Source organism: Euleptes europaea, chromosome 6, assembly GCF_029931775.1.
Source record: "Euleptes europaea isolate rEulEur1 chromosome 6, rEulEur1.hap1, whole genome shotgun sequence".
Taxonomy (NCBI): domain Eukaryota; kingdom Metazoa; phylum Chordata; class Lepidosauria; order Squamata; family Sphaerodactylidae; genus Euleptes; species Euleptes europaea.
This window is the reverse complement of record NC_079317.1, coordinates 69,277,004-69,300,823: the sequence shown is the minus strand read 5'-3', so window position 1 is coordinate 69,300,823 and position 23,820 is coordinate 69,277,004. Positions and strand designations below refer to the sequence as shown.

General features: G+C 41.6%; 1 protein-coding gene across 1 annotated transcript; it reads right to left on the bottom strand.

Moving 5' to 3' along the window:
* Window positions 1–2,742: 2,742 nt before the first annotated feature.
* On the bottom strand, window positions 2,743–22,045 carry FBXO3 (F-box protein 3). The gene is made up of 11 exons (XM_056851922.1): window positions 21,926–22,045; window positions 16,129–16,218; window positions 13,355–13,518; window positions 12,028–12,142; window positions 11,719–11,923; window positions 10,270–10,315; window positions 8,908–8,992; window positions 6,720–6,842; window positions 6,334–6,449; window positions 5,449–5,678; window positions 2,743–2,841 (listed from the first exon to the last, which is right to left on the bottom strand). Exons 1-11 carry the CDS (start codon window positions 22,030–22,032, stop codon window positions 2,743–2,745), a joined length of 1,380 nt encoding a protein of 459 aa, XP_056707900.1. The 5' UTR covers window positions 22,033–22,045.
* Window positions 22,046–23,820: the final 1,775 nt, after the last annotated feature.

The following is a 23,820-nucleotide window of genomic DNA, read 5'->3' as shown; positions in this document are numbered from 1 at the left end:
GAGAAATAAAATAGAATTATGAAAAAATAAAGAACAAAATTTTATGAAATAATAATGAAACAGTCCTTTTTGGAATTAATAATGAAAATGAAGGAAACAAAACTCCCATGCGCAAGTCTACTGCAAAAGTGGTTTTGAGCTACCATATATTACATTTCTAAGTACATACAATAAATGCACACTTAACACATGAAGCAGATTCCAGAATGAAGTTTGTTATTAACCCTGTGTACTGTTACTGTTAGAGAATTCCAACTCTCTCAAGAGAACAAGTTATCCATTTCATCACTGTTTTGAAAACAATGTAGTTCTGCTTATATTTATAACCATAAAACTTATTCAATACTGTCATAGATATGCCTAATAACCATTTCATCCAATATATTCTCACTTGATAAAGATGATCCAAGAGACATTATATACTTTACTTCAAAAAAAGCTTTTGAAGAAGTGCCTGAATAAAAGCTTCTGAGCAAACTTAATGGTTAAGCAGGATGTGGAATAGCCCAATCTCTTCAGGATGTGGTATAGCCCAATCTCATCAGATCTCAGAATCTAACGAGGGTTAATACTTGGATGAAGACCATAAAGGAAGACTTTGTAGAAAGGCAATGGCAAACCACCTCTGCTTGATCACTTGCCTTGAAAACCCTATGGGGGTTGCCATAAGTCAGCTGCAACTTGATGGCATTTTACACACAAATTTAACAGTCATAGGATAAAGTTAGTAAAACAAGGAGTAGTAGAAGGTAGGAGCTGATGGGCAATTTTCAGTGGAAGAAAGCAAGCAAGCTTCCTCAAACTATTGCTATTTAATTTGTTCATAAATTATCTGAAATTAGACAGTGGACAGTGAAGAGGCCAAATCTGTAGACTACACCAAATTATTCAAAATGGTAAAAACCAAAGCAGATTGTGAAGAGCTGAAAAAGGTTCTCTCCAGAATGGGTGAGTGGGCAACACTGTAGCAAAGCAAATTCTATTTAAGGGTGAAGTGATGTTTTTGTGGCAAGGAATGCTAATTTAACAGATATAGTGATGGGCCTAAATTGTTGGTGACTGTCAAGTGAAGAAGTCAAGGCTAGTACAACAAAAGCATCAATGCCATGTGTGGCAGCAGCAGTAAAGTATGTGATAAGGATTCGTAGAAAAAGGATTAAAAATTAAATGGACAGGATTGTATAGCCCTAGCGTAGATCTATGGTATACTCAACAGTTGGAATATTATGTACAGTCGTGTTTACCCTCAAAAAGGCTATTGTAGAGCACGAAAAGGTCAGAAAACAGCAACCAACATGATTAAGGGGAAGTACATCTCTAAGGAAAGGAATGTGGAACTATTCAGTTAAAAAAAAAGATGCCAGGGAAAGAGGAAGAGAAAGATGTGATTGTGGTTTATAAAATTATAGTGTGGAGAAATTGGAGATCCCACTGGAGATGGGTAGTAGACTTAGAACAGAGACAGTCTACCAATGGCTACTAACCATGATAAGCTAACCTTGTGCTGCATGCCTTCTTTGGCATGTTGGTGGGTGCTGTGGAAAACAGTATATTGGACTAGATTCAGAAGAGTTATTCTGATGTATTGTGTATTGAGTAAACCTGGTGAAAAACTACCTTGTGAAACCTGTTAAGAGTATTTACCTACAAAGAGTTTTATCAAACCATGATATACCACTACCAAAGCCCACCCACAACTGCAAGTCATGAGACAGTTTTTAAAAAAAAACTATATCAAAATCCAAGCGCAGAGATCTATTAGAATTTCCAGTATCATCTTTTGCCATTACTGTTTAACCATCTGTGTCCCCACTGCTTCTCTTCTATATCATTTCTCTCTACTTTAAAGCTATACAATCACTGTAGAATACTATATCCCACCCACGCTTTACATTATACACCATTAAAGTACATATTTCTGATGTGATCAGTCTTGAGTCTTTTCTCTCTATTTTTAGAGAAACATAATTATAAAAATCCATGTAGTGTTCAGGAAAACATGTTTATACTTAAACAAAATTTATCACAATGGTTAAATGGCATATGAAGGGGGGAAATCAAGGTATTTACATATTTATATTATATCATAAATGGGAAAATGCAGAAGGTAATATGCTACTCACTTTCCAAAAGCTTATAATATGATCAGAGGCCAAATACAGAATTTAATAAAAAATACCAGCTCCCTTTCAAACATTTCACAATTTCCTGGATATTGGTGCATTAATATTAAAATATACAGGAGCACCCAATGATTACATCAATTTAACTGCTAGACTTCTGATTGCTTGTAGCAGAGATGAACAATACAAATCATTGTAAAAATGCCATGCCTACTTTTTTCATTTTGCCTTCACCAAGTTATACTACTTGTACACATACAAAAATCAACAATGTTCCGATCTTAAATAATTTTTAAATGTATGATAACCCCCAACTTCAAACTGTCTGAAAGAACAAACTTTACCACACTATTGACTTTCCACATTTGTTTCCACCCCACAAATTTTCTCCAAAATATCAGATTTTTAAAAAGTATCCATTTGTATATCTGGTCAGAAGCAAGACAGAATTGGCACTTGCATTCATGCTAGTTGCTCCACTGCTTGTTATTTATGGTATTCAGAAACATTTGTACAAGGTATTCCACTCAGAATCTACTTTGAATGGACAACAGTTTTTGGAAAGCTTGATCAGGTTTGCCATGGGCAACGTCCAGAATGAGCAGGACTGCCCAGAATTCTACATATTGTCCAGCGTTCTATGCGGGTCTTCATAGTCATCGGAGTTCAATGAGTAGTATTCATCCTCATCCATATCCCATTCATCATGAATGGTTTCCTAATGAGAAATAAAAAACAAAACAGAAGCCATGCAACTCAGGTTCAGAGTTCGCTCTAAACCCCCCACATGAAATTACATTTTTGCTACCAATGCATCTAAAAAGTAGTATGAATCACAGCAGGTCCAATAAATTAGTGCCACATGATGACTCCATTATTAGCTTCGTTTTCTACAGGTGCCTAAAGTGTTATTTGGTACAAGGTCCCTGAACCCTGCAGCTCTTTCACTACTATAATTTTGAACACAGTACATTATTTCTGTTTTTTAAAAAGGACTTATTATAGGATGTATCTCTGGTTGCTAAAATCAAAAATATAATATCAACAACAGTTTCAAATGCCTTACAGGCTTGATTTCATTCAGTTTCACAGGAACCCCTGTGAGGTAGACCACTACTTCCTGGACAAAGGAGATACTTCTATACTGATATGTTTTTGCCCCTTGCAGGTTTAACTAACTTACAGCTCATTCCTGAGCCTTGCGACAGCTTGGGACAGCAAAGTCAAGGCACTGCCGCAGCGCCTCTAAAGAGGTTCCCCGGGTTCCACAAGGCTTAAAAAAGAAAATGGGGCATTTCCCCCCCCCCCATAGAAAACAGCTATGCTGTGCTAGGAAATCCTGGTGCAGCAACGCTGCTGCTGGAGGGGGTGTTCCCAGGCTGGAGGGGCTTTGGAAGCTGACTACTGTCAGCTCCGTCCCCGGGAACACTCCCCCCCCCCCCAATGCCAGCACCACGTTGCTCTTCCAGGATTTAGGTCCCAGAGAGACTGCGGCATCAGAGGAGCGGCATGCAGCTCCATGGTGGCCAGGTGCTGACTGAACTGCCCCCGCCGCCAGCATAAGTGCCTCTTATTCTGCTATGAGAGGCCACTTACACTGGCGGCAGGGTCACACTGCCTCCAGAGCGCTTTCAGGAATGTACCTGTTCTGTGTAGTGCCGTCCTTGAAGAGACCTTAGCAATTTTAGCTGCTGCACTGGCAGAAGTAGGTGTCTGGGTCCAATCTGAGGGGCTGGTGCTTTAAAATTCTTTACATTATGGCATCCAGACATCAGTTCGTCCAATGTGTGCCCCTATGCCAGCTGTATTCTTCTAATTTGTATTCCAACAATGCCTTAAGCAAGGACTGTAGTGGTCAGGAGGGCCTTCACTTTAATTATCCCAAAGTTATGGGATAATCTTCCCTTGGTTCAGAGTTCAACTGCCTTACTCTTTTAGAAAGAGTTGCTCGTTGTATCTTGTCCACCTGACTGATTGAGTGGTAGTCTAACAGATGAATAGACAATTTGATGCTGTCGTTTTGTTTTTAAGATTTTTTTTTTTACAATTTAAATTGAACATTATTTTGTGAGCGGTGGAACTGCAGATTAAAATACTCTGAATAACATTTTTTTATTTATACAAAAAGAGCAAAGTACAGAAACAGGCATGTTACAATACTGCATAAATATAATAAAGTCTATAATTCCTCAAGATAGCTAAAAAATGTATCATGCGCTGCAAACCTTGCGGCCAATTGATGTTCAGTTTAAAAACATCTTTTTTGAAGAGCCCTTTTCAAAAAAGGGCCCTCATTCTACAGACTGGGAACTAAGACAGGAAATATGATCTAATCTATGTAGAGCAAGGGTGGGGAACCTTTTTCCTGCCAAGGGCCATTTGCATATTTATAACATCATTGTTATAATGACAATGTTATAACGACGACGATGGCGGCAGCAGCCTGGAGCTGGACTTTTGGGAGCCGCCTGAGGGGGGCGAGAAGGAAGGCGGTGAGGAGCTGCTGCTGGAGCCTGGGGGAGGAGGCCCGGCCTCATTGCTGCTGGCCTCCCCGCCGCCTGTCAGCTGTTGGGCAGCGAGAGGGAGGGGGGAAGAGGAAGAAGCCAGCCGCATGCATGCGGGTGAGGCAGGAAGCCCTCAGCCCTGCTGACATACAAGCGCGGGGGGGGGGGGGAAAGGTGGTGTGTTGGCCCTCTGCCCTTCCGCCCCCCTCAAAGGCCTCCGCCAGTGGCAGCAGCACCGAGCCCAGCCCAGGGACGATAGCGGCGCCTTCCTCCTCCTCATTCCCCTCAGGCGGCTCCCAAAAGTCCAGCTCCAGGCCGCCACCGCTGTCGTTGGCTCGGTGCTGCTGCCACTGGCGGAGGCCTTAGAGGGGGGTGACAGGGAAGAGCACCAACACACCACCTCCCCACCACATGCGTGCGCGCAGCCCAGCAGGGCTGAAGGCTTCCTGCCTCGCCTGCGTGCCTGCGTCTGGCTTCTTCCTCTCCCCTCCCTCCCTCTCACCGCCCAACAGCTGACAGGCGGCGAGAGGTTTAAAGAGTGCCGCAGCGTTCCTGCACGCTGTGGCTTCCGGGACAGTTTCAGGGAGGGCCGTGCTGGGCCACATTTCAATGGCAGGGCCTTGGAGCTCCCAGGGGCCACTGAAAATGTCCTCGGCCCACGGGCCTGAGGTTGCCCACCCCTGATCTAGAGACTTGATTAAATAGGGCTTGAATCCACTTTTCCCTGATTCAAGTACAACACACTAACCATTTTTTAAAATGGAAGGCAGCACACAACTTTGTTGAAGTTTCATATAATATTGTTTTAAAAGAAAGCAAACTAAAGACTCTAAAAATAAGCAACAATTCCCCCAACTTACCATGCGTGCTGTGGATACCTTGAATGTTGGGCAAACCATATGAAATCTAGGAATGGTGACATTAAAAAACTTTTCTTTGTAGTAGAGACAATGGAATGTATAGTACCCCTCCATATACCCTGATGTAGTGGCAAATGTTGTACAGCTAGTATATTCATAAACTCGACCAGGGCCTATTATTGGAAATTCTCCTGTAGAAACAAAATTAGTAGAGAACTTCAAATTTTGGAATCCAAAATATAGGTGACGCTACTTAACATGCAGAATTTGAAACATTCAGACTCTTAACACGATTAGGATTATGGTTTTATTTCAATAGACTATTACATTCATTTATATAAAAGGACCTGTTTAAAATTTTATCTGGGCAGAAAAAATTCCTTGTACACTATGCCCTCAAGACAGTACTGGTTTCACATTTTTAGCCTGATCCTCTGGTTTCCGTAAAGCATTGCAAGGAGAAAGGCTGGAGCCTGCTAGACCATTATTCTCCTGAAAGTGTTTTTTGTTTTTGTTTTGTGAATGACAAAGTACCACCTTAACCACTGTACTAACATTTATAGGCAAAAGTGCTACAACAATCTTTGCATTTTTTCCTGCCCCACCTCCTGCAACCCCACCAGCATTTGTTGTTTAAGGTATTTGGCAATCACTTCTCCAAAGAATTCCTGAAGTTACATACCATGAGACAAGTACATAAAATACATTAATCACAATAAGTATACTGATAAAATGAATAATGGAGGTCTCAGAAACTATACCATGTGGTAGAACACCTGTATGTGTATACACATGAGCAGTGCCAACAGAGTTCCAAAAACATCAGAACAGAAAAGTATCACTTACCTACAACTCCTGGGCCCTGAACCTCCTCTACATCACCTTTGGCATTAGTTATTCTCCAGTAACGACTGTCCAGTTGACATGCCTTCTCTGGAAGTGCATCTTTGGACATTTCAATTCTAACAAGTTAGACAAAGTACTCATTTTAACATAATGCCATTCCCATAGCAAAGCTTCCCCACAAATACCCCATTGAAATGTTACAAAGAACTAACACACAAAAGGAAAGCAATATATTAAACAACTGTGTGGGGATGGAATTACATTACTGATGTACACCATTTACTATTAAACTGTGATATTAATATGCGCCAACCATGAGAGGTGTAATGAAACAAACAAAGCCTACCTGTCATCACCAACATACAGAGCTTGTTTACTACTCTTACCTGATTCTGTAGGTGAAGAAATAGTGAGGTGGATGTATTGAACTGAGTTCAGGTAGAAATGATGTGGAGACTGAAACAGTAATGTCTCCTGTTCTTGCTACACAATCTTTATCATGGACATATCTAGAAAAAATAAAATAAAAAATGAAGATGTCAAATACAATATTAAAGAAAGATAAATACTGAGAAACAGTTCAGTGTAGAAGCCATAATGAATGCATTCTTCAGTTCAAACAGAACTGCTGTAAAACTATGCCAACCCTTTCCACTTCAGCCTGACCAACCCCCACACTTGACTATCAACGTTATTGTTTGCATTAAACATATTAAGGGTTCATTTACATTATGATATTCCACTTCTCCAGAACATTTTCACACACTCAGTGCATCAAATAAACTTGCAAACTGAAAGCTGTATTCTGACAGGACAATTATTCTATTTCAAGGTTTTTAAAAAATCCCACCTCTTTTTACTTAAAAGAAAAAGAAGAAGTCATCCACAAGCCATAAACATGTCAACAGTCAAACTGGAAGAAACCCACATTTCTAACAGCAGCTGCAGACATTATGATGCCAACCAACTGGCCAAACGAGCAGACACCTGAGGTTTCTGCTGAAGGTTCAGGGCTGTAACATCCAAAGGAGGAGGTTATATAAACTGTAAAGGCTGTTACATCCCATAAACACTCACATATTTAGTTTTCTGCATACTTCCATAGCCACACAAACAGGAATAAAACATATTGTCGAAGGCTTTCACGGTCAGAGTTCATTGGTTCTTGTAGGTTATCCGGACTGTGTAACCATGGTCTTGGAATTTTCTTTCCTGACGTTTCGCCAGCAACTGTGGCAGGCATCTTCAGAGTAGTAACACTGAAGGACAGTGTCTTTCAGTGTTACTACTCTGAAGATGCCTGCCACAGTTGCTGGCGAAACGTCAGGAAAGAAAATTCCAAGACCACGGTTACACAGCCCGGATAACCTACAAGAACCAAGGAATAAAACATGCTTGACACAGTTACGATTAAGAGGGAATTCCTTTTGATATTCATTTATGAAGGTAACTATAAAACTATAAACCCCAATTATTAGCAACAGTCTTTGTAGAAGACTGTGTCAACTTTATTTGGAGCAGAAGAAAACACAATTAATGATCCCTTGAATAAAGGGCTACTAATGCCTAACTAATGCCCTGACCTGGATAGCCCAGGCTAGCTTGATCTTGTAAGATCTCAAAAGCTAAGCAGGGTTGACCCTGGCAATAATTTGGATGGGAGACCGCCAAGGAATACCAGGATTGTGACGTGGAGGAAGCAATGGCAATCCACCTCTGAATGTCTCTTGCCTTGAAAACCCCACCAGGGGGCGCCATAAGTCAGATGTGACTTGACGGCCCCCCCAAAAAAAGCCTAACTATATGTTTCTCTGTGTTTCCTCTCTGGATCCAGAGAACTGTGAACATTGTTCTAATGCATCTTACCCACATTTCCATCCCCATAGCACACCCTTCCAACCTTGGGAACGTTGATTCTGGGATAACAAGACTCACAGACTAACCACTCAGGAGACTACACTGAGGAGAAGCAAAATCACCCTCTTATGCTGATACAAAAGGCAGGAGGAGGATTTCACCACCTTCCTCCTTAAAGGGATTAGATGGATTCATGAAGGATAGGTCCATCAGGGGCTAGAAACTAAGGGGAAACCTCAATGTTCAGAGGTAATGAAATTCTGAATTCCAGCACTAAGAGACGGCAACAACAGGGGAAGGTCTGGCCTTCATGCTCTGTCGCCTTTTAGGACATCTAGTTGGTCACTGTGTGAAACAATATGTTGGACTGGATGGACCACTGGTCTGATTCAGCAGGGGTGCTATTATGTTCTCACTGCAGCCCATCACCCATGTGGCTATTAGCACACAGATCCTATAACCTCAGGATTCAGATCTATGACCATCAGTGCCTTCCACTGATGGATAGCTACACCCAAATAATGGATAGCTACATCCAAGAGGCCTACTGGTTTCTGCATAATGCAGTGCAATTTTTTTTTACTATATCGCTCTCACACAGCATCTACACATGGTTGCTACGGAATCACAAGCTATTTTTTTAAATTAAGATTATCTCCCTCAGTTCTAATAAGATGCTGAAAGTCAAGAGTTATAGCTTAAAGACACAGTCTTTACCTGAAAATCTGGTCCCTGATGATGGGATAGCCTCCAGTTACTACATTGTTTACATAGGTGGTGAACCATTCCAAATAAGAACTACCTAAATGCCAAAATATGGAGAGATAATTTTACCAAAAAAAGATTTATTTTATTTTTATTATATTAGATTTGTACACCACCAGACTCTGGGCGGCTAACACGAGTACAGTTAAAAAAATATAAATAACCATATAAAATTCAATTAAAATATAATCAAAAAAATTAAGAAAAAGAGTTTGTTTTTATATGCCGACTTTCTCTACCACTTAAGGGAGACTCAAACTGGCTTACAATCACCACAATGGGAAGTTCAATCTCAATGGTTACCAATACTCAAAACACTTCTCAATACAAGGGGGAATCTTTGCATATGGATGAGTTCCTACACCAATTTAACTAGACAAGCCAAACCATAAATTTTCTATTAGGCTTCGTCCTTCTCCCATTGCCATATAATATTGCCTTCATGAATTATCACGAGAATGTTTGTATGTGTATATCATATAATATACAATTCTACTGTGTGCTACTTTAAAGGCAAAGGGATAGACAGTAGCCAAGCAGTATTCAATTCTGATCCCCTCCTTCAAAATAAGCTGGAAAAAAACCACAGAGAGACATGCAAGATACTTTTTTCAAAGAGAAAGGGGGGTTGAGATCTCTACTGCATTTCAAATGGCAGATTTACAAAACAGAATATTAGTCCAAGTTATTGTGCAATAGTCATGGCTCTGGAAACTCTGGTCATTGCTTCTCCCCCACAGAGCAGCAAGATGGGGTGGAGGAATGCAATGCAACAGCAGACAGGAGAAGAGCTTCCTCTTCCTCATCCAGTGCTCCACCCCCCCACATATGACTGCATCTAGCAGCTTCCTGTTGGAGGAAGGAGATACTGACAAGCAGCAGGAGGGAGAAGGGTGAAGCACCATATATCCTGCTATCTCATCATCAGCGTGGCAGACCAGTGTGTATTTTGGAAGCATAAAGAGGTGCAACAATTCTCTCCCTCTCCCATTTGTTTTTGGAGTCTGGAGGGAAAAAGATACTCCAGGGATCAGCCACTGTCCAAAGAGTTAAGCACTGGCTTGCATTCAGACCTTCTCATCTTCAAAGCATCCCTCATGCCAATGCCTTGCAAAGGAGTAGCAGCAATCAGGTCTTCATTGCAGGATGCTGAAGTATAAGGCACTGTTTGCTCCTAAGGTGCAAGTGACCTCTGTATATAATCACTCATTATTTATCAATGGGCATGCAATGGGCTTGTTGCAATGTCCTCAAACTGCAATACAACATGTCTTCTTTAAGTTGTTTACCATTCAAGTTCCAAAATGATTTTACCTGTAATAAACATATCAATCGCAGAGGGGTTTCGGGCCATTTGATCCTTCGGCGGGGGGAAAAGACAGGGAAAGAAAAGAAGGAAAACGGTTATTTGTATCTCAAAATGAATTCCCAAGTGACATGATAAAATTTCTATATGTCGATAAGATTTCTCTCAATAATTTCATAGACATTTCTAGTCCTGGTCTCAGAAGCAATCACTATGTTACTGGAGTAATTTGTGAGAGTTAGTTTGCACTCCCAACTAAAGTTTGCACACATTCAGCAGACGAATTCAAGTTTGGTTTCATCCTGTTGATAATATCAAAGTGTGGTGTCCATTTTATAAAGCGAAAGCCATATGGTGTTTTTTTAAAGGTGCTGTTTAATTTACCCTAGTCCATATCAAGACATATGCTAGTATGTTTGAGTAAGCAGGCTAGTAACTTTTGTGCACTTACTTGCAAAGCAGAATGAATACATGATGTAAAACACAATGAGCTACTAGGAAGAAGATTTATGTTTTGTATTTATGTTTGGCTGTCCACTCAACACTGTGAAACTGACACTGTAGTTTGACTTGTTGGTACACAATTTAAAAGCAGGAATTGTGTTCCAAGATGACTGAACAGATGTATAACTATCAGTAATAAGGTACCCTCCTTTTCTCATCCCTTAAAAATGTGCAAAAAATTCTTCAATCCATGCAAACACCATAAATGCAGCCAAATATGCTAGCAAAGCCATAACAAGAAACAGATTTATCCATGTAAACACATCACATTATTTCCTTTCTCAAAAAGCCTGAGGACCAATCTAGAACAGGCCCACATTCTATTATTAGGTAGACTCACAGCCAAATATTTTAACAGGCTAGTTCTAACCACGAGAAGACAAGAGGTACTAATGCTAGGGAAAGATGAAGGCAGCAGGAAAATAGGAAGACCCAACATGAGATGGATGGACTCAATAAAGGAAGCCATGACCCTCAGTTTGCAAGACCTGAGCAAGGCTATTGACGACATAAGGTCAGTAATTCATAGGGTCATCATAAGTCAGAAGCCACTTGACAGCACTTAACACACACACACACACACACACAGAGTTCTAACCAACATGTAAGATGCTACTTCCCCAACACCGCATTTCCAATTTCTTGCTTACCACCAGCCTCTCACCTTTTAATCAACAACCCCTCATTTTTGAGCACATGTGTGAGGTTTCCTGTCCACAACTCAATCAACCTTCTATTTACTTCATTCAATTCACACCCGTTACTATTTAATGATTAACGCCCCTTCTTTATGAGTTGAACCATGGCCATGAAAGTGACACAATCAGTTTTTAGACAAGTATTTCTGTCTTGTGCACACACACACAATAACAGTATGTCTATTCTACGGTGTATCAGCTTTTGGAATGGGTAGCGTTAGCCTGGTCTACAAGATCTATTCACAAGTCTCTTACTGGACATTGGTAGAAGATCTCATAACTATAGCGACCCTCCACGCTCTCCAAAGCCATATACTGACTCAATCCAGTGTGAATGCAAAAGGTTAACGGGAGGCATTGTTTCAGTCCAAGCCGCTGCTGAAAACCGCCAGCTGCTGTGTCAATGTCCAACAAGTCCTCAGAGCGATAATGATTGGAAAGTGCCATACTTCCCATCAAACTACACCAAAGGGGGGAAGGGGAGAAGGAGAAATGTACTTGATTAGTAATTTTGAATACTTATGTATCAGCCAATTATTAAACAGTTAACAGCAACTTTCTCACCCTGGCACAACTAGCTTCTGTCCATTATGGATCCGAAATGAACATCGATAGTCATCAGGGAGTTTGCAACCAATTTGTGCTTCTACAGCATCCAGGTCTTCCTCCTGCACACTGTCTGTGAGCATTCACAGACAACACAGACAACATATGGTGTGTTGAATGATTCAAATCCCAACACTAAACTCATGAGCAAGCACCACTGAAGTCAGCAATTGTTCTGTTTTAGGATCAAATCCTCTCTCCGCCATAGTTTGTTTTTTTCTGAAATGGATGTTCACACTTACGTCCAAAAACACCTCAGTGAATGTTGTTTTGTTTCCAAAACAAACTAGGGTGCATAAGCCTAACAGGTAAGGTTTTGCATAATATCCCTCACAATAACTGGGGTGCATAAGCCTAACAGGTAAGGTTTCGCATAATATCCCTCACAATAACTGGGCTTCTTTTTAAGACAAGCAAGGGGAAGAAGACTGCCTCAGTTAAAACTGTAGATTTAAAAAAAGATACACTACTGTAAAGAAAGAAAGGCCAAGTGATAATTCACAGACTCTGTCTAGTCCTTGGTAGTGGCCCCACCACTTTTTATACCACCGTGGTAAGGGAGGGAAGGAAAAACCACAATTTATTCAAAAGGAAAGCAAACTATTTTCAGATTTGTAAAAGGCATTATAAATTTTAACCTTACAAAACCAAAGGAGACATTATACACACAATCCCCACACAAAAGGGAGGCATAATTGTGAACTGTTATTGATAAATAGCATCCATTTCCCCAGACATCCCGTATGACGAATACAGAAGTTGACCATACCTGTCCTAAAGAGAATGGAAATGTCTTTGTTCATGCTAAAAATATAAGCATACTAAAATGTGTACCTTTTCTATAAATAATTTCCTACAGTGCTGAATAATGGTAGGAGATGAGGGTGGAACTCTGTTCTCCATAGCTTGGGGTAAAAATAACTTTCCATACTTTAGAATACTGCGCTTGTTTTCCTTGCCACACCTTTTATAATAATGTGCAGTTAAGGGCCGAAAATGAGCAATCTGATTATGCCAAATCCACAGCTCAGCACAATTTCTACTCAGTTTCTTGAAACAGAGCTAAGGAGGTCACAAGTGTTGCCAGCTGAACGAGCAAATGGAACAAAATACGCAGTGTTAATTAAATGTTTTGGCTTTGCATTCAATATCGCAGCCTAGGATGATCCCTAACAAGATATTTGCTGCCTGGTACTTAAGTAATTAGCTTTGTCTTTTCAAACACTTGAGACAAAAATGCAAGCACTAACCAAGATGTTCATATATATAAATATATAAACAATACCTTTCAAAGAACCAATCATCCGAGGACAGCGCTGTGCCAAATATTTTTCCAAATCATCCCAGGCTTTTTTAAGTGTAGCGTAATACTGAATATACCTTCCAAAATCAGAATATATATCCATAAATATTGCCTTCCAGCTCTTATTTCTCTGAGATTTCTCATTTCTAAAAAAATAAGGAAAAATATTTATTTTACAAAATTTATTCCCCAACTTTTTGCCCTCACAAGGGCCAACAAGGTGGCTAACAAATGTAAGGACCTACATAATAGGATCACATTTTTAAAACCATCAAATCCAACAAAAAACATCATTAATACAATTAAAACCAGACCGAAAATACACAGATAAAAACAATTAAAACACTGGACAGGAAGGAGGGATCACTGAGGAAATACCAAACAAAACAATAAGCTTTCATCTGCTGGTGGAAAATGGCAACAGAAGGGAACAGATGAATCTCCCTGGGGCAAGAGTTCTAGAGTTTGGGTGCCGCAACCCAGGAGGCCCTCCCCCTGGGTTGCCACGTGCCTAATATCAGAAGGAGGGGGCACCCAAACCAGGGCCTCATAAGATGACTGAGGTGGTCAGGAAGGTTCATAAAGAAGGAAAGAAACTAATAGTATACTCAATTCTTTCACTCAAAACCTGGGGCACACTTCTATTCATCTCCTTTTCCAGGCAGTGGTTTTGTTAAATGAGGAAGTCCAACTTCAAAAAAGATACAATCCAGCCAAAACTGAGTACTACAGTTCCCACTGGGGTTTTTTTTTGCTTAATTCTCCTGTAGAGCATCAACAGCTGGAATGACTAGGCTGGACATAAATAAGGACTGCAGCCATTTTCCTCCCTCCTACCCCAATGCTGCTTAGATTTCCTGGGAAAAGGAACAGAGAGGAGCCAAATTCATCCATAATTTCATCTGCTGCCAGGCTTTCCTGTATGATACTATCCTGTCATTGCACAATAGCAATAATTCACAACTGAATTTTTCTAGTTTGGACAAGGTAATGCAGCTGAGTGGAACAATCCATCTAGCGTGGACAATCCAAGGATGTTACAATATCCAGTGTTGTGAGAATGCAGCTCCAGTACCCATTTCAGAATGGGAAAGCTATTAGGGATGGAGGAGGAAAAGAGATGAAAGCTAGTACTTCATAAGAGGGTGGACAAGGTTATTGCTTAGGTTACTTATTGAGTGGCATTGCTGACCCTTAGGAATGGAAATGTGGGATCCAAACAATTTAAATGACAGAAAAAAGCTGCAGGACATAAAAGTACTTACGGTAACTTTAACTGAATTGTGCTCATATAGCACAATAATTTTAACACCATGGAATAATTTGTGCAGACTTTAAAAGCGGGCAAAATTACAATGGTTCATTATTCCACATGGTATAGGAACAGTCAGAAATAACTCTTTTTATTTATTTTACAAAAAAAGCACTTTGCTTCTTATTTATTCATTCTAGAAAATATCCCAAAGACTGCACAGTCTTTGGAGCTAGCATGAAGAAAGACCAACTTAGTCAGAAGAAATTTAGGCTTGGTCAACAAAATGAGAGTGTTGCATGAATTTTAACAAACACGCTCTGAAATGAAAACCTGTATAAGTGAGTGTGTGTTAAGATGAGCAGTAATTAACTGGAATGCCAAACCCAAACAAGAGTATGACATTTGTGTTATAAGCAGTATGGTTCTCACATGAGGCTTAGGCCATGTTCAATATGAAACAGCAGCATGCATACAATAAATGTGGTCTACAGCAACACAGCTGGCACTTTGCACATCAGCGGACTCAAAATTGTCACTGTCATGGGCTCAAAGGTGTACACACAAATAGCCCTGAAATTAACCTAGCACATTTTATATTGACTTGCATTCTGAGAACTAGTAACATGCTCATTTTAGAATGACACATTGTTTAGAAATTCTATTGGATCAGGAGCCCCAAGGATTAATAAGTAAATAGAATTTTAAGTTTCAGGAAAGCCACCAAAACTGACCTTTGAAACATAATGGGAGAAGATCAACATTACATAAAACATGAACAAGAAGGAAGACATCTCTGAAGTTTAAATTTCTCTCTAAGTTAGTGCAGTGATAAGTAGAGTTCACCCTTCTAATTCATTGAAGTCAACGGGCTTAGAAAGATGTAAATCTGTTTAGGATTGCGCTGCTAGTTCTCATTTTTGGACTGAAGAACAAGAACCCAACAGCTGGTATAAGACAACCAAAAAGAGCTACATGAATATGTTCAAATAAGTTAAATTGAGTTTGATTTCTAAAAGGATGGTAATATAGCATCATTTAGAGATATACATAAAACAATGAAGTTATCTAATCTCAGGATTTCTGAAAGTGAGAAATCAATGTAAACTACCCTGTACAACAATTCAGTTTACTGTCCTCATCTGAAGTGCCAGGTCTTCATTAAAACCTATCGGGCAGGATTAATGTGTCATTCACAAAAGTGCTCTACTACTTAAACAGACTATCAGAATTACCGAAGAGTCATAATTAACCCAGTATTGCAGCTGGACAAATATTACCATATTCTAGTAATGTTTGGCTACCTTCTCACAACTTCTACACTCTTCCAAATGTTAAGAGACACCAAATGCATCCCTGTAACTTTATTATCCAAGAAATGCTGCTCGTGTTTGTTCAGTAGATTGAAACAACATAACCTGGCTGGGAGCAATTTTTGAGTTTATGACAATTACATGTTGTCCAATTTTTGAGTTTATGACAATTACATGTTGTCCATACTTACTCAGACACAAGCCAGTATTTCTCACAGTGCCTCCGCCATAACGGATCATGATTCGAAATCTGATTTAATCTACGACTTACACAACAGCAGCTGTAAACAGAGTAATTTTTAAATTCATTTTAAAGTCATAATAACCAGACACTGTGTTTACTATTATAGGATCACAGAATCATCGAGTTGGAAAGGACCACCAGGATCATCTACTCCAACCCCCTGCACAATGCAGGAATTTCACAACTATCTCCCCCTCCCACGTCCAGTGACCCCCTACTCCATGCCCAGAAGATGGACACACACAAAAAACAACCCTCCAGGATCCCTGGCTAATCTGGCCTGGAGGAAGATTGCTTCCTGACCCCACAGTGGCAATCAGCACTACCCTAGGCATGTAAGAAAGGGCCACGAGAGCCAAACACTGATGCAAACCTTCCTGCCCTCCCTCTCATGATCTGCCTACGGTCACAGAATCAGCATAATAACAACAGTATGAATTTAATAGCAAAGCTGAAACATTTGCACAGCTTTACGTTTACAGAGATCGTCAATATTCATTTTTACTTATTTTCCTAGTAGAAATAATATCTGGCTGGTTCAAATAAGGTACTGTCAGGATCCAGGAATTAATGTGTAGTATTTCAACACCAAGCTTTCCTGGTTCCTCATTCCATTACAAAATGAAGCAGAAGGGGTAGAGGAAACAGGACTGTTGATATTTACAGAAAATTTAAATAACATTGTTAAGAGGTACAAGAATTAAAGTCTTACTAGGAAGTGACGGAATTACAAGCTTATTTACTCTCATATGCTCCAGCTCTCCACATCACAATTATATTCACGTCATAATTATTAAAGTAAGAGGGGCAAGTTAAGTCAGGCACTGTTCACATGTTTTAGCTCTAGGTTCCAAGACCATTTATACCATTAGGAATGGCCAGGATTGTAAATAATAGAAGCAGGTCACCAATATTTCCATCATGTAAACCATGCAAGAGGTTTCAACATGGAAACCCAAAATCCACAAACTAATGAAGTTACATCTATCTATGCATTTTTAAAGCCCTATCATGGTTAACATTTTCAAAGAATTTGTGGTTTGGGAGACAGAGTAGAAGTAATAAAAAGTGAACAGTAAAGACAGAAGCAAGTGAGAAATACAAAATAGTTTCCAAAAGAAAAGGGAAGGGAAACCGGAACCCTATCTTCCTCCCACTGGCATCTCTGCCCAGGATTTCTTGCTATCCTGCACAAACTGCAAACCAACTGTCCTTCCTGGAGGTTTAGTTTTTTAAAAAAGTGAAGAGTCTTGGAATACTAAACTCAATACTTCGTTCTATAATGCATCACAGCATGTAGTATACACCTCTGTGGTCATTCTATTTAGCCTTTTCTATTTACACACAGATACAATGAAAGGTCATTTGGGTACTTACTCCAGAACATATTTTCATCAGATTTGCACACAATGCATCAATATTATCTGACCACACTAAAATAGACTAAGTATGCAGTCAATGGCATGGATCCAAAGTTCTGTTTCTGGTAACAGAAGGCAATTCCATCAGTGGAACAGAAAGTTCTTGCCTCCCTTCTCCCACTGCAACTCATTCCCCAAAATGTTGCCTCTAGGAACAGAAGACCCTCGGGAACAGCATGAGGAGCAAAATGGGGGTCTGACATAAGAGGGGGAGATCAGTGAAAATTACTCCCCTTTCCACTAGTGGAAACTGACACTGAACCCAACTCAATATACGTACAAACACAAAAAAGTCTAAGGAGAATTTCAGAATGCTGTACCTAAAGAAATGTAAGGGCGCAACACTGCTCACTGAAGATACTTCATATGTTTATCCATTTATAGAAACACCCCATTTATGCAACATCAGGCAATGGTACAACATACACAATTATCCTGAGATTCTGTCTCACAACAGAGAGGTGTTTCCAAGCAGGAGGGCAATAGCAATGAGCATCAGATACCTTTTGTAATATCAGATTTCTTTTCACTGTAACATCACCCATCCAAGATCAATACTTACAATGAAGTTTGAAGCAAGGACTGTTACGGAATGGAGCAAGTATCATTACACTCAATTACTGAACACTTGCTTGACCTCCATTCAACTTAGACTGATGAATGTTAAAATTCATTTCCTCTTTCCCCTCTGCATTTCCGTTATTGGTTATACTCGTCTTTTAAAACTGTCTGAACTTTCAAAGTGTAGCTCAATCATTATTTTCAGCACATTAAATGATATTTGCTTTATTGTTCTACAGCTGTACTGTTCCTTTCTATTTCATTTCCCCATCTCCTTAAATTTACATCTTTGGTTTCTTGTTCATTCCAGTATCCTTCAGTGTTTAATGCAAAGTTGTAGTATTTAATACATCATTTCAAGAATTATTTTAGTCTCTTTTACAAGCTTTCTTACTACACGTCTTTATATGTCCCTTCCCTGTTCTCCTGTGCGTTGAGTGTAAAAATATTTTAAATAAACTTAATTTATCTTTCCCTTGTGCTCAGAAATGCATATACACAAGATTCTCTCAATTTCTGGTCCCTTCCTCTTTTTAAAAAATCTGCACCTCTTTAGGACTTTTATTTTTGAATAGCACCCTGTACCACATGTAGATTCATGCGGTGGCTGAGTGAACAGTCACTTCCCTTGCAATCTACGCAGGCTACCTTCTTCTGCCAATTTGTACACTGAGGATGAGCAGAATGCTCACATTGCTTGTGTTCTGATCACTGTAACCTCTTCTGCATTCACCTGCCATTGCTTTCAAAGAATCTCTCAACGACTCATACATTTCTCCCATTTTAGAAAACCAAAAACCTATGATCCCCTTGCACACTTTGAAGTTCCCTATTAGCAGAAAATAATTTCTGTCCTCCCTGACTTTGTTGGCAACTGGCACATCTGCATGCAAGACACCTCATCTATGAGGAGAACTGCTTGTGGTAGTATGGGAAGTGATGCAGCATTGACTGGGAGAAGAACAATAACTTTACTGTTATAAGGAGGACTCAAAGATTAGTAGAGGACACAAGATAGGTTTTTGAAGCCTGTTTTGTGAAATCCTTGGAAGGCAAGGGGATTCACCTAATTGAAAATTAGTGGTATAATTTGGCACCTGCCTCTCTCTCATGACCTATCACCTGTGTCCACCTTGTAAGTTTTTAAAATGACAAGAGCAGGACATAATAATAATAATAATAATAATGTTTTTATAGAGAGGATTGAAAGGAATAATGCTGGAAGTTTGCACTGCTTGTAACAGTATTTCAATACATTTCTCACACTTCAATGCTCTAAAACAAGGGTCCCCAAAATGGTGCTTCAGAGCGTCATGGAACCTGCCATCATCTGTCTTGGTACCCAGCATGTTTTTAGAAAGTGGGAGGGAGGGCACACAGGGCTTTTGCTTAGCAGAGTTTCTGATTGGCTGTGAAGATTTTTTAAATGGAGCTTCAGCAGCAGCTGCCACCCCAGTGCAAGGATCTTTAATGAATGGCTGAAGGTAAGCTGTATGTATGTTTAAAAAAATCTTAAAACAATATGTTTAAAAGGTATCTTGTTAAACAGAGCTACTGCCTGAAATGTTGAAGATTTACTACTAGAGTTATGCATAACCTCACTCCCTGACATTTTGTGGTTGGCTCTTCCTCCTGCAGAAGCCATTTTGTGGTTGCTCCCGCCACCCTGTGTCCGAATTCCAAAGCTGCCTGCAGGGTCAAAAAAGGCTGAGGACCCTCCTCCACAAGCACCCTGCTCATCCAACCAGCTCATGGCTTCCACATCCCTCTTTGGCAAACCACAGATATCTATTTATGTATTTATAAAGTTTTTATCCCCCATCTGGCCCACACAGGAAGCTAACAACTGAAAGCAAAACATTATAAAACACACCGTAAAGTCAATTAAAACCAAAAATTAAATATGTATTAAAAACAGCAATTAAAACATAGAGCAAAAAGGAGAGGTCATCCAGGAAATGCCAAATGAAACAAATAAAAAAGGTCAAGTGATGGAAAGGGATAGATGAATACCCCAGAGGAGAGAATACCCCAGAGGAGAGAGTTCCACAGCTGAAAAAGCCTTCTTTTGAGTTAGCACTATGTACAAAGTTGGTGCTAAAGGACAAAACAGACCTTAAATGGCTAATCTCCCAATGGGTTTCTTTTTTAAATAAGAAGCAGCCACAGGACACTGGAAATTTGATTAGAGGAACAGTAGGAAGGACACACTTAGCTTTCCCCCCCTCCAACCATTTTCCCACTCGAAACTATCCACACTGCTTTTCTATCTGTGGGACAAAGAGACATGGGGTAGCTCTCTCTTTCCTACTCACACTGTGGGTGTAAAGGGGAAAAACAGTAAACAGCATCTCTCCCACTCGATGACACTCCCACCCGTTACAGCTTTCACGAAACGCTGGATTAGGCCTTAAACTTGCAGCGCCCACCTAAGTCCAAGGAACTGCCATTTCCCAAGCGTCTCTTTCAGCTTCTCTCCCTCTCCCTCCCTCTCTCTCTCTCTCTCTCTCTCTCTCTCTCTCTCTCTCGTACCACCATGGAAAAACCCACCAGTCTCTTTCAGCAACAGCATTTTAAGAACCCGCCAGACGGTGGCATTCGGGCAGGACAGCTCCAACACGCTGCACAGACCAAAACCACCTGTTGAGACAGCCAGACTATGGTGAAAGAAACCTGTCTGTCAGCACAGAAGCAGCTTGGAGCCTTTTTAAGGCACTTGCTACCCATACCTGCCATGGCAGGAAAACCTCACACCCTGCAATCCAGAACAGCCCTTAAATACTTGTGTGTGTGTGTGTGTGTTTGAGAGTGTGTTAAGTGCCGTCAAGTCGCTTCCGACTCATGGCGACCCTACGAATGAAAATAATTCACAGTGGGTAGCCGTGTTAGTCTGTGTGCAGTAGTAGAAAAGGGCAAGAGTCCAGGAGCACCTTCAAGACTAACAAAAATATTTTCTGGTAGGGTACGAGATGGTATCTGAAGAAGTGAGCTGTGGCTCACGAAAGCTCACACCCTGCCAGAAAATATTTTTGTTAGTCTTTAAGGTGCTCCTGGACTCTTGCCCTTTTCTACTATGAATGAAAGTCCTCCTACACGTCCTGTCTTTGACAGCCTTGCTCAGATCTTGCAAATCGAGGGCTGTGGCTTCCTTTATTGAGTCCGTCCATCTCTTGTCGGGTCTCCCTCTTTTCCTGCTGCCCTCCGCTTTTCCTAGCATGACGGTCTTTTCCAGTGACTCTTGTCGTCTCACGACGTGACCAAAATACGACAGCCACCACTAAAGGAAAAATAATCATCACCAGATCCCCACAGACTGGAACATCTCCCCCTTCCAGAGAATACCCCCCTCCCCACACCCACCCACCCAATGACTTTAATCCCAAAAACACCTTCCCCCCCCCCCCGTTCCCAATTTCCCATTAAGATGCCTCCTATTATAGGACACACCCCAAGCGCCCATTGAATAACCCACCTAAGAAACGACGTGACCGTTTGGGAACAGGACAAACCGGCCCCGCGCCTTCCCGTTCCCCTAACCGATGAAACCCACCCCCTCCACCCTCCCCTCTTCCTCCCCCCCCCATTTTTTTTTGGGGGGGGGACAAACGCCGCAGGAAGAAAATAAGGAGAAAGAAATAAAGAAAATAAGAAATAAAGAAAATAAGCCCGCTGCAAAGGGCTGAAATGCGGCACAGAGCATCGCGCCCAGCCGGGCAGGTCCCCGTCCCCCCCCCTCATCGCCTAGCTCCCCCCCGCCCACACCTCATAAGGTCCCTGTAATCCAGAAGGCTAAGGATGTGCAGCAAGGGGTCGGTGGGCAGCTGCTCCAGGTAGAGGGGGAGCAGGTCCAGCTCCACGGACGCCGCCATCTTGACGCCTGCCTCGTCGGGCCTGCTTGAGGCTCCTCCCTGGCGAGCCCGGGTTGGGCCGGGCCGGGCCGGGCAGGCGGAGGCTTTTGCTAGGCCCCTCACGCGGGTTTGTGATCAAAACATACCCCGGCTCGTCAGAAAGGGAAAGGTGGGGGTGCCGTCGAATACAAAGGGCGACGCTGCCTTGAAGGAGGAGCTGGAGAGGAAGAAGAGTCGGGTTTTTTTATATACCGACTTTCTTAAGGTAGCGATCTCGCCGGGATCAGGCCTATGAGGCGCTTCGGGACGCGGGCAGGACGGCGCTGCTGCCCTCGTCTTAAGCCTGTAGGATGCGTTTTCATAGTCGTGTGATCTCTGGCCCACCCTGACACATTGTCAGAACTGGGCTTTGGGGAAATAGGGTGCGAGTGATAACCCAAATTGTTTTTGGGATCAGTCACTCTGCTTTGATTGGGTTCAGTCTGTCACAATGAAAATACATCCTGCGTATCAGATGTTTACATTGCGATTCATAGCAGTAGCAAAATTGCAGGTATGGAGTAGCAACGGAAATAATTTTAGGGTTGGGGGTCACCACAACATGAGGAACTGTATTAAAGGGTCGCGGCATTAGGGAGGTTGGGAACCTCTGGCCTAGAGGCTCCTGGTCTGCTACTGTGTGAACGTAAGAACATAAGGAAGGCCCTGCTGGATCAGACCAAGGCCCATCAAGTCCAGCCGTCTGTTCACACAGTGGCCAACCAGGTGCCTCCAGGAAGCCCCCAAACAAGACAACGGCAGCAGCACCATCCTGCCTGTGCTCCACAGCACCCAAGATAATAGGCAGGCTCCTCTGATGCTAGAGAGAATAGGTATGCAGCATGACCAGTATCCATTATAAATAACAGCAATGAATACCCCTCTCCTCCATGAATATGTCCACTCCCCTCTTAAAGCCCTCCAAGCTGGCAGCCGTCACCACATCCTGGGGCAGGGAGTTCCACAATTTAACCATGCGTTGTGTGAAAAAATACTTCCTTTTATCTGTTTTGAATCTCTCGCCCTCCAGCTTTAGCAGACGACCCCGTGTTCTAGTATTATGGGAGAGGGAGAAAAACTTCTCCCTGTCCACTCTCTCCAACCCATGCATAATTTTATAGACCTCTATCAGGTCTCCCCTCAGCCGCCTTCTTTCCGAGCTAAACAGCCCTAAGCGGCTGGACTTGATGGGCCTTGGTCTGATCCAGCAGGGCCTCTCTTATGCGTCTTATGTTAAGGCTTTAAGAGGGGAGTGGACATATTCAAGGAGGATACGGCTGTCCATGGCTACTAGTCAAAATGAATACTAGTCAGGATGCATACCTATTCTCTCCAGGATCAGAGGAGCATGCCTATTATCTTGGGTGCTGTGGAACACAAGGCAGGACGGTGCTGCTGCAGTCGTCTTGTTTGGGAGCTTCCTAGAGGCTCCTGGTTGGCCACTGTGTGAACAGACTGCTGGACTTGATGGACCTTGGTCTGATCCAGTATGGCCTTTCTTATGTTCTTATGAAGAATCAAACTGCTTATAATCTCCTTCCCTTCCCCTCCCTACAACAGATATCCTGTGAGGTAGGCGGGGCAGTGTGTGACTAGCCCAAGGTCATCCAGCTGGCTTCATGTGGAAGAGTGGGGAAACCAACCCAGTTCACCAGATTAGCCTCCGCCGCTCACGTGGAGGAGTGGGGAATCAAACCCACTTCTCCAGATTAGAATCCACCGCTCCAAACCACCACTCTTAACCACTACACCACGCTGGCACCAATGGCC

Bases quoted from the DNA above. Each gene is read 5' to 3' on its own strand.
- FBXO3 (XM_056851922.1), bottom strand. From the start codon at position 22,032: ATGGCGGCGTCCGTGGAGCTGGACCTGCTCCCCCTCTACCTGGAGCAG. The intron at 12,143-13,354 runs GTATTGTTTATA...GAATGCTCACAG, and splicing joins GATGATTGGTTCTTTGAAAG to ACAGTGTGCAGGAGGAAGAC. The intron at 10,316-11,718 runs GTAAGAGACTTG...CCCCCGCCGAAG, and splicing joins AGATCTTCTACCAATGTCCA to GATCAAATGGCCCGAAACCC.